Source organism: Myzus persicae, unplaced genomic scaffold, assembly GCF_001856785.1.
Source record: "Myzus persicae strain clone G006 unplaced genomic scaffold, MPER_G0061.0, whole genome shotgun sequence".
Lineage (NCBI taxonomy): Eukaryota > Metazoa > Arthropoda > Insecta > Hemiptera > Aphididae > Myzus > Myzus persicae.
Window position 1 is genome coordinate 67,341 of NW_019104325.1, and position 8,773 is coordinate 76,113.

At 28.4% G+C, this 8,773-nt stretch overlaps 1 protein-coding gene across 2 annotated transcripts; it reads left to right on the top strand.

Annotated features, from left to right (window-relative positions):
- Nucleotides 1-208: 208 nt before the first annotated feature.
- On the top strand, nucleotides 209-6,621 carry LOC111041181. 2 transcript variants are annotated; one of them, XM_022325393.1, is made up of 3 exons: nucleotides 209-529; nucleotides 1,319-1,384; nucleotides 5,244-6,621. In XM_022325393.1, the coding sequence occupies exon 3, from the start codon at nucleotides 5,833-5,835 to the stop codon at nucleotides 6,463-6,465; it is 633 nt and encodes a 210-aa protein (XP_022181085.1). In that variant the 5' UTR covers nucleotides 209-529; nucleotides 1,319-1,384; nucleotides 5,244-5,832; the 3' UTR covers nucleotides 6,466-6,621. The 2 variants fall into 2 exon arrangements, with proteins under 2 accessions (XP_022181085.1, XP_022181084.1); XM_022325392.1 differs by lacking the exon at nucleotides 1,319-1,384.
- The last annotated feature ends 2,152 nt before the right edge of the window (nucleotides 6,622-8,773 follow it).

An 8,773-nucleotide genomic window follows, 5' to 3' on the forward strand; every position in this document is an offset into this window, starting at 1 on the left:
GATTTAAACCGATTGGGAACCAAATATTCTTAGGAATTTGGAGTGGGACGAACTATCACCGCCCGCCACCGAATTGTTGGAATGTGGCTATCGGCTCGCACGGCGAGTACCGCGAGGAGACGACGGCTGGCGTCGATTGTACACATTAGGCATTTTTACAGAAGAGTGGGGGAATAGGACGCATCATGTGTAGCTCGAGAACGGTGTGTAATGTGTATTCAGACATGTAATACCAGAGCTGGCGTGAAAACCTTCAAGTCGGTCGGAGTTTTAATTTAATGATTATTTTCGACTTAGAAAATGTTGTATAAAATCATATTTTTGAACTTATAAAAATAACGAGTCAAATATTATCTGTCTAGAAAATATCAATTGAGTTGAATTGTATATTTTTAGTACATAATATAATAATTTCAATCAATTAAATAAACACTTTAAATTACTATTGGACTTGAACTGTTTTTCGACTGCGAACTACATACTCGCTTTTTGTTTACGATTGCCGTGTGAATGTGTGGCCGTTGATATTGTAAGTACATATTTTTTTTACTTAGTTAGAACTGTTTTGTTCTTAACTAAATATATTATGTTTTCCTTTAAAAAAATTTGTGGTTAAACAATGAAAGTTGTGTCGTGATGTTAAAATCAAAATAATTTTATGGTAACTATTACCCTAAATACTATAATTAATAGTGTTAGGATGTTTGAGCACTAACAATGTAATTAATATTTACACTAAAAGTAAGCCAAATGTGCATAAGCGAATTCGCATTAAACATTTTTATATTTTAATTATTTAATACAAATAAAAAAGGTGTTTAATACATATATATATACTATACATTATATACTAGCTGTCCTGTCACGGCGTTGCCCGTGTATTACATAGTTATATAAAAACAAACCCTCTTACCCCCTTAGAGGTCTAATTTTGAAAAATCTTTTAAAAACAAAAAAATAATAATAATGATGTTTACAAATGATTCTAATAATTCTATACACATATTGTTATTAAAAAATGAATCTATAGTTATAATTATAATTTGTATAGTTTAACAAGTTTATCGCACATCGATAAGAAAAGTATTATTTTTCGATAACGCAATTTGTATAATTGAGCTAATCGGTGTTTCCCGTACAACTCTTAACTCAATACAAATATTATATTAGTTTGTAGTTTATAATTTCGGCAAGTATTCCTACGTCATAAATAAAGCGGTTTCAGCCGTTTCTACGTTCGATTGTCAGTAGACAAATTAATTGTCGTAGTATCGTGTCGAAACAAAGATCTATATTATCATTATTATATCTTTTCTAGCTGATCCCTTGCACTTTGTTGCCCTTTACAAAATGCCAACTCTATTTGAGACTCGCTTGTGATAATGTAAGTAGTATATTAACAGGTAGACTATCTACCTGTGGTTTATTGCGAACCCGGCTAAGTTCGGGTATAATATAGTGTTCTGTATGAATAATATGTTTAATTTTAACTGTATTAATTATTTTGATTGTGTACATATCGATGAGCGGTTACAAGTGTAACACAGTCAACAGCCACTTTGTTAGGCAATATACTATAATTCGATTTGATGCATTCTTAAACCTGATCCGTCCGATTAACCAATGGCAACCAAACAATTAAAAAAAATACCAAGTCAAGAAAGTTGAGAGGAAAATTAGTTAATAATTAAAATAAACCTGCAAATTGTATACCTATACACATCTTGTATGGCATGGAGGCCCGAGGATGACTTAAGTTCAGATCTAATTTATTCAGACTTAACTTAAGATCCTCGAAATATCAATTCGATAACTCAAATAGGTTCGGCTCTGTGTTGATTATTAGTAAAGTACACTTTCCTTTATATATACAGATATATACATAATTGAGAGCTCTATCGAATATTCTATATGTATACCTCCGAATATTAATACAGAATTATCAGCAATAAATAAGCTATACATTTTTATAAAATATATATAAAATACAGTTATTCAAATTTGGATTAAGTTTTAGTGAATTAATATTTTTTTATTTTGTATTGGCAACCTTCAAATTAAACATAATAACCATAATAATTAATGTAATGTTACAAATGCATTTGTTGTCTTCACCTTTCAAACGTTCGATATAGAACATTTTCGTTTACTAGTTTCAACTTAGTGTATTTAGTTTGTATATTAGTGTAAATTGACTTATTATCAAACATCAGTAAGAAAATGAGTTGTGCTTAAGCGTCAATGATTTATTCGATATTTGAATTTTCAAGGTTAGAGATATGAATATATTTTATTTGTTCACATACTCATATTTTGTACGAAAATTAAAAAATCGAAAAAATCACTGACGCTTAAGCACAGATACTGTTTTTAACTAAAAGTTTGATAATAAGTAAATATATACTATAATATCAAAGCTAACGTTACAAAATTGAAACTAGGAAATGAAAATTTGGTGTGTCATACGTTTGTAAGACGGCGATAACTTACGGATGCGTAGCATCCTCTCAAAGAACAAAAAGAACGAAAAGTGCTTTGATGCTCCATAGTGCAACAACGACGACGTAGACTTAATGGGTACCACATAATATAACAATGGTAATTGTATAATAAAAAACAGAAACGAATTCCACATTCGTCCTGTGATGCTTTATGTTATTATAAGAGTAGGTAATCTCGATAATAATACAGGTGAAGATGCGCTATACATAAATACATCAGTATGATGAAGAGGTTAACTAATTTTTTTAAACTCTAATTTAATTAAATGAATTGCAGACAGACATTTTAAGATATTTAATTTGAATTTAGAATACTTACTTAATCAACTTTTAAGCTTGTATAAATTTAAAATATTCAAACAAAAATTATTTTGGGTAAAGAACAAAATGTTTAAAAGTGGTTTGATCAGTCATAACAAAACACAGTACTAAATGTAATCACTTTTCAAATGTACAGTGATTAGGGTGGCAATACTAGGTACATCGGTATGGTTGACAAAATAATATGAAACATTTTGGTTGAAATATATGACTGTTTGCAATTTCCTTAAAATATAAAAATTCAAGTTAAGTTAAGTCACTATTCTTTTTTTTAACATATGAAAATTACAAGTTAATAAGAAAAAAAGTAACCCAGTTAAAATTCCGGTCCTTTTTTAAAATAATTAGGAATAATATCATAATATAATTTTTTATTGTTAGAAAAATATAATTAAAAATAAAAATAAAAATAAGTAGGTATAATACAAATGTGTATGGGATAATTTTTTCTCTCAATATAACCGGCAAAGGGGGCTCTGTGTGCGGAGTACTCGGAAAGTTAGTTTAATTTTTTAATTTTCTCGATAATGGTGATCTTCTGTTCTATTTAATATCGATAATCCATTACCTTTATTTTATTTAATATGCTTATACGGTATTCTATGAATTTGCAGTTACAACATTATAAAACTATATAATTTATTACGTATGAGTTATAAGTTATAACTTATCAATTATTACTATAAAGCCGCATTAGTATAGGTACATTATATACATATACCTTATTCTCTCGTTCTTGTAAACATTTTTATTTATATACGTTATTTAATCACAAGTCTAGAATCCAAAAATAGAGAGGAACACTTCAATGAAGTACGATTTATAGTGTCTATTTTCTATAAGGAAGAAAAATAAACTTAACGTGATAATACAATTAATAACTCATAAGTAATTGCGTAACATGAAAAAAATATAAACTCGTTAAGTTAAAAATTGCTTCTAAAAAAAAACAATTTCAATTTAAGAACCTTACTTAAAAACACTTAGCACTTCTGCCCTTCATGTGCCTAAAACCTTTGATGCGTACATTTTTAGATTCTAAGCGGACCGATAAATGTAATGATTATACAATAAATTACAACTATTTAGCATTTATAATTTTTTTTCTCTATACGTGATACATAGTTGAAATAGATTTTCGTTTCTTAACTTCAATATATTTTCTGGTTGGTAATTTAATATAGTTGCTACATTTCAATTGTAAATTGAGATTTACCAGTAGTTTACAAAGAAAAAAAACAGGCAAGTGGGTAACGTTTTTCTGTACATAAGGTGTCTAGAAAAGTCACTTTAATTGATATGTAAATTTGAATTCAATGATATTAAAAAAACATTGTTTACGAAATACGCTTCTAACCGAATACGGCCTATCAGTCTAGATAAGACAAGATAGTGCTGACTCCGTTTACTATGGCTCGTGTGCGTACAAGTTCCAGGAAATGGTATCGTCTCACGCTCTTGTGGCTAGAATTGCGATATATCGAGTCGTTTTGTGATTGAAGTAGTTATTATAATATCTGTTTTTCCACTATTTAATATTTAATATTTATTATATTATTGTTTAAATTAATTTCGTGCGATCGTTTCTAATGTCGATCATGATTTAGTCTTTTATATTCATATGTATTTCGCAACGTAATTTCCCTTGTCCAATTCTCAGAACTACTATATCAACTATTTTATTGTTGGCCTAGCCTTCCCCGGGCCTTTACACCTCATCCTATTCTATTCAACGACACCTGTAGTCGCTAGACCATTACAGTATCTACAAAAATAGTTTTTTATACCTATAGTTACAAAAATTAAAAACTAAATCGGTTTTGTCAATAACTATTTATAGACATATTAGATAAATAATGATAAAACATTTTTTGAATGATCAAAGATTGAATTTGAAAATTTAATCAATAATTATTTTAAACAAGTTGTTAAAATAGTAGTTAAAAAATATTAAAGATACAAAAGCACGTTCTTTTTAAAAAATCATTTAAACTCAAATTTTAAAAAATGTCATCAAAATCACGAACATTTACCAATTATTTTGTAGTTAAAAATGTATAAAATATTTAATTTTTATAGCTATGGATTAGAAAATTTAAGCAAAGGTTTTCATACGTGGTTCATATACTTTAATAAAAAAATGTAAACAATAAGCAAACGCAGTTTTTTTTTAATATAGATAATATATTAAGTTATTAAATAAGTATTAAATTTGGACGAAATTGGATATTTAAACAAAGATGAACAGTTTTAGTTATTTTGTTGTGATTTAAAATTATTATACATGGGTACTTTATGACTTGTAGTTTGTAATACACATTAATTGTGGAACAAACTAATGTTTTCATCTTAATTAAATATTTGTACTCTATTAAAAAGATATTTGTGTTCTGACAGTGTTAACGTTGTACTATTTTTTAGTATGTTGGACGATCTATATTCACTGTTCACAATTTTGTAACGGTCGGGAATATCCTGTTTACATCAAGAACTTTTAATATTTTTGAAAAAAAATATTACTTGAATTCAAATTGTACGGAGTCAACCTTCGCGAACAGTGAAGCGGAATAACCTACACTACATTCAGCTCAACAATATCAAAGGAGAGGACCAGCGTCAAGTCAAATTGCAGAAGAAAAAAATCTAGTGATCAATCAACAGCTGTACTAATTTTCGTTTCTAAAATCAACTTTTTGTAAGTGAATTTATGTATTGAAGATTATATTTTGTATGGAAAAGAGTAGGTAGATAAAAAAAACAAATTTAAAAAAGTTGAGTTAAGCATTAACGTGGCATTACGTGTTAATTATTAATCTATGTTATTATTGAGTATATTGATTATTTTAAAGTTGTGGTATATTTGAGGAAATATTGAATAATATAAGTGCCAAGTTAATATAATTGAAGTTGATATAGTTGATACACTTAAAGACCAAATATTGTAACACATTTTGTTAATTTTAAAAACGCCCATTTAAATTTTTTAAATAAAACACTACCTAACTAAAATATGGCAGAGATTGAGAATATTGTTAAAATCGAGAGTAAGGAAATAGTTACAATTAGCCTTGATTGTGCTATTGGAATGATACCTATGTGTAAGGGGGACTCCGACATTTTTCAATTTATTAATATGTGTGAATTATCACTAAGTATAATCGAACCTAAATGTGTGCCAATACTACTTAAATGCATAACCTGCAAATTAAGCCCTAAGTTATTTGCATTGATAAAATATAAAGACATTACCAAGTGGGAAGATATAAAAATACAGTTAACTAACGAATTAAAATTACAACAATTAATATTACAGGGAGAGTTAAGATCAATAAAAATGCGTAACGATGAAAGCGTAAACAGTTACCACAGTAGAGTAGAAGAAATGCATTATAAAATATGTAACATCATGAACATGGATAAACCAGAGACTGATGCAAAAATCATAAACTTAGTATTAATGGGGCAAACATTAGCATTTTTTATTATCGGATTAATTGAGCCTATAAGAAGGAAGGTGGGAAATTCGTGGGGTTCGTTAGAGGAGGTGAAACGGATTGCTGAAGTTTACGAAAATGAATTTAATTTGAACAGACAAGCATCTGGTAATAGACATAAAAATAAGAACGGAAACAGAGGTATTTAACGATAATGGTTTTCAGTGATTTAATAATAATAATAATTTTCAGAGAACGAGTCATAATAATCCACCCCAGTTTAATAATTTTAATAATTAAAACGAAAATAATTATCGAATACTCATCAAACTTAAATCAAAATATAAATAATAATCGGTCGATTAAAAGTATAAATATTGAATTTAAATTGATCTAAGCTTCTATTAAATTATAATTATTAATACCTAGTGACGACGTACCCAAATAATAAAGTAAAGAAACACACTGGTGTGAAGGCGTTTTGGATCGTCTGGTCAAATCACATCTAAAAATGGGCAGTTCGGGGCTCTCGTGTATAGGCCTAATACCCTCTAACCAGTATCGTTCTCACGGATTCCGCTTCCGTCTGTAATCTTATCGGAAATGTTTAAGAGTTACGGCGCACTCCTTGACACGAGTGTGCGTCCTGTACTCCTGTGTAGGTTCATTTCCGTCGAAACATGTTATTATATCGATATGTATGTATTATCAGACATCTGCTGCTTAATTTTCCATATGTATAATTATAATATTCGATTTTGTATATTTTGTTCCAATCACTCACTGTCGTATCCGACCCCTGCATTAATGCATTATATTATGCCTAATGTTTATACAGCTGTTGTAGTTTCTGAGGTATTTACTCCTGACACGTGGAGTGTCGATATAACAAATGGGTACTTTCTACGGTCAACAAGTGTTTATATTCTACTTAACATCCCGCCTCTACCCCCGAGGACCGAGATTAATAGTCGAGTGTGAATGAAATTTAAATTACATTATTAGGTACTAAGAAAGCGGGACGCCAGTCCATAGCACCTCCCCACTAAAAAATTGATTTATGTTTTTAAAGGCAGAGATCAATCGACATATTGTACAATTTAGTTAATTTTATATTAATACATGGGCAAGCTAAAAATAACTTGTTTTTCAATTTTAATCAATATATACTTAACAAAATTAATATCACAGTTAATAAAATAATAATGAGGTTATAATATAACCCAAAATTATTGGAATATAAATTTTTTTTTTTTTGTTAGTTTTATAATTATATAAATAAAGTGATTACAATATGTTAGTGATACAATAATAAAAATTATTATAATAATTTAAAACTAAAAATGATTACAATATTTTTGATATGATAGTGCTATATATATTTAAAATAATTATCTCCTTCATCATTTTATTGATAAAAAAATTAACCTATTGTTCATTAAATACGTATTTAGTTTTTAGTTTCTTTCTTTTTTGCATTTCAATTTTATTATTTATTCTGTATTTTTTTTCAAAACTTTCTACATCATTTTATACTCTTATTACATTAATAGCATTCCTATCGTATATATATATTTCAAATCAAAAATATTGATCATTTAATCAATGTAGATTTTTTATTTACTCAAACTGTTGTTGTCCAAGTTAAAAACTATAGAATTTCAAAAGTTTTTGAGCATGAACACCATAACGGCATAATTCTTCATAATCTATCATTTTTTTATCTATAGTTAATTAAGACCTTGTTCCATAACGAACCACTATAATAATGTTTCTCGTGGAACCAAGACTAAACTAAAGTGGTTTTAATATGGTTTCTTCTAATTGCATAAATTATTTCATCTGGACCGTTAGATAACACGCTTGCAGAAAAATAAAAGTGACTTATTATTTTAATAGTTTTCTAGTGCGGGAGTCTGATTATTCTATTACTTGTATTTCGTTGGTATGATATAAATATATAAATATATATATATATTTATCAAATTCACTTTTATTCGCAGTGTTTGTTGCTCTGTGGTATTTGTACTGTGTATTACCTAGTTAGTGTTCTCTAAGGGTGGTGCTCGATACTCGATATTACTGTGATATATGTATTTTGATTTATCTATGTTGTTAAGCACCGAATGCTCTTTTTTAGAGTCTTACGGGATTGTTTGGATTTTACCTTCACAACTTTTTTCTGTTGTGACTGTGACTATTATCGCGAGCTGTTAAAATTTCTCTACATTCGTAGTGGCAGTAATGATCGACTACCAACTGAATGTTATTTAAGTTAGCGAGCTTTTTTACACTTATATTATAATGTAACAATCTGACTACGCTCGGTTGATGGTGTTGGAAATAAATGAACAAGAGTTTGACTTTTTTTTATAATTTGAATACTTTTTATTTAATTATTACAAAACACAATAAATTTACTAAGTCCAAATGACTATTTAAAATAATGAAGACTAGCGAGATGTGACTTTAGTGTCCTAGCTCCTAGCTCTTCGTTGATGTTAGTTCGCCTAGTTC